The sequence below is a fragment of the Mesitornis unicolor genome, unplaced genomic scaffold (assembly GCF_000695765.1).
Source record: "Mesitornis unicolor isolate BGI_N332 unplaced genomic scaffold, ASM69576v1 scaffold35815, whole genome shotgun sequence".
NCBI classification, from domain to species: domain Eukaryota; kingdom Metazoa; phylum Chordata; class Aves; order Mesitornithiformes; family Mesitornithidae; genus Mesitornis; species Mesitornis unicolor.
The window spans coordinates 2408-2655 of record NW_010188126.1 but is presented as its reverse complement, the minus strand read 5'-3'; the positions used below and the strand labels follow the sequence as shown (position 1 = coordinate 2655).

Genomic DNA, 248 nt, shown 5'->3' with positions numbered 1-248 from the left:
CCCCCTCGGGCCTCTCAGCGCCGCCCCGCGGGCAGAGAGCAAGAGGCCGAGCGCGGCCCCGGGCCCGGAGGAGGGCGGCCCCGAGGGGTGCGAGGTGTCCGCCGACGCCGTCCTGGCTCCGCTGAGGGAAGCCCTCGCCGCCCGCCGCCCCACCGTGCAGGTGAGGCCGTGGCCCCTTCTGGAGCAGCAGCCCCGGGGGCCAGGCTGGGACTGCCCGTTCCCGGGGTGGCTGGGGGGCCAGGGGGGCC

General features: G+C 80.6%; 1 protein-coding gene across 1 annotated transcript in view; it reads left to right on the top strand.

Moving 5' to 3' along the window:
* Nucleotides 1-43: 43 nt before the first annotated feature.
* The window catches only part of SRA1 (steroid receptor RNA activator 1), a gene marked incomplete at its 5' end in the record, with an annotated part of 676 nt that continues 471 nt past the window's right edge, over nucleotides 44-248 (top strand). Inside the window, one exon of the mRNA XM_010185668.1 lies at nucleotides 44-160. Coding sequence (XP_010183970.1) covers nucleotides 44-160 — 117 coding nt within the window. The remainder of the gene's footprint in view (nucleotides 161-248) is intronic.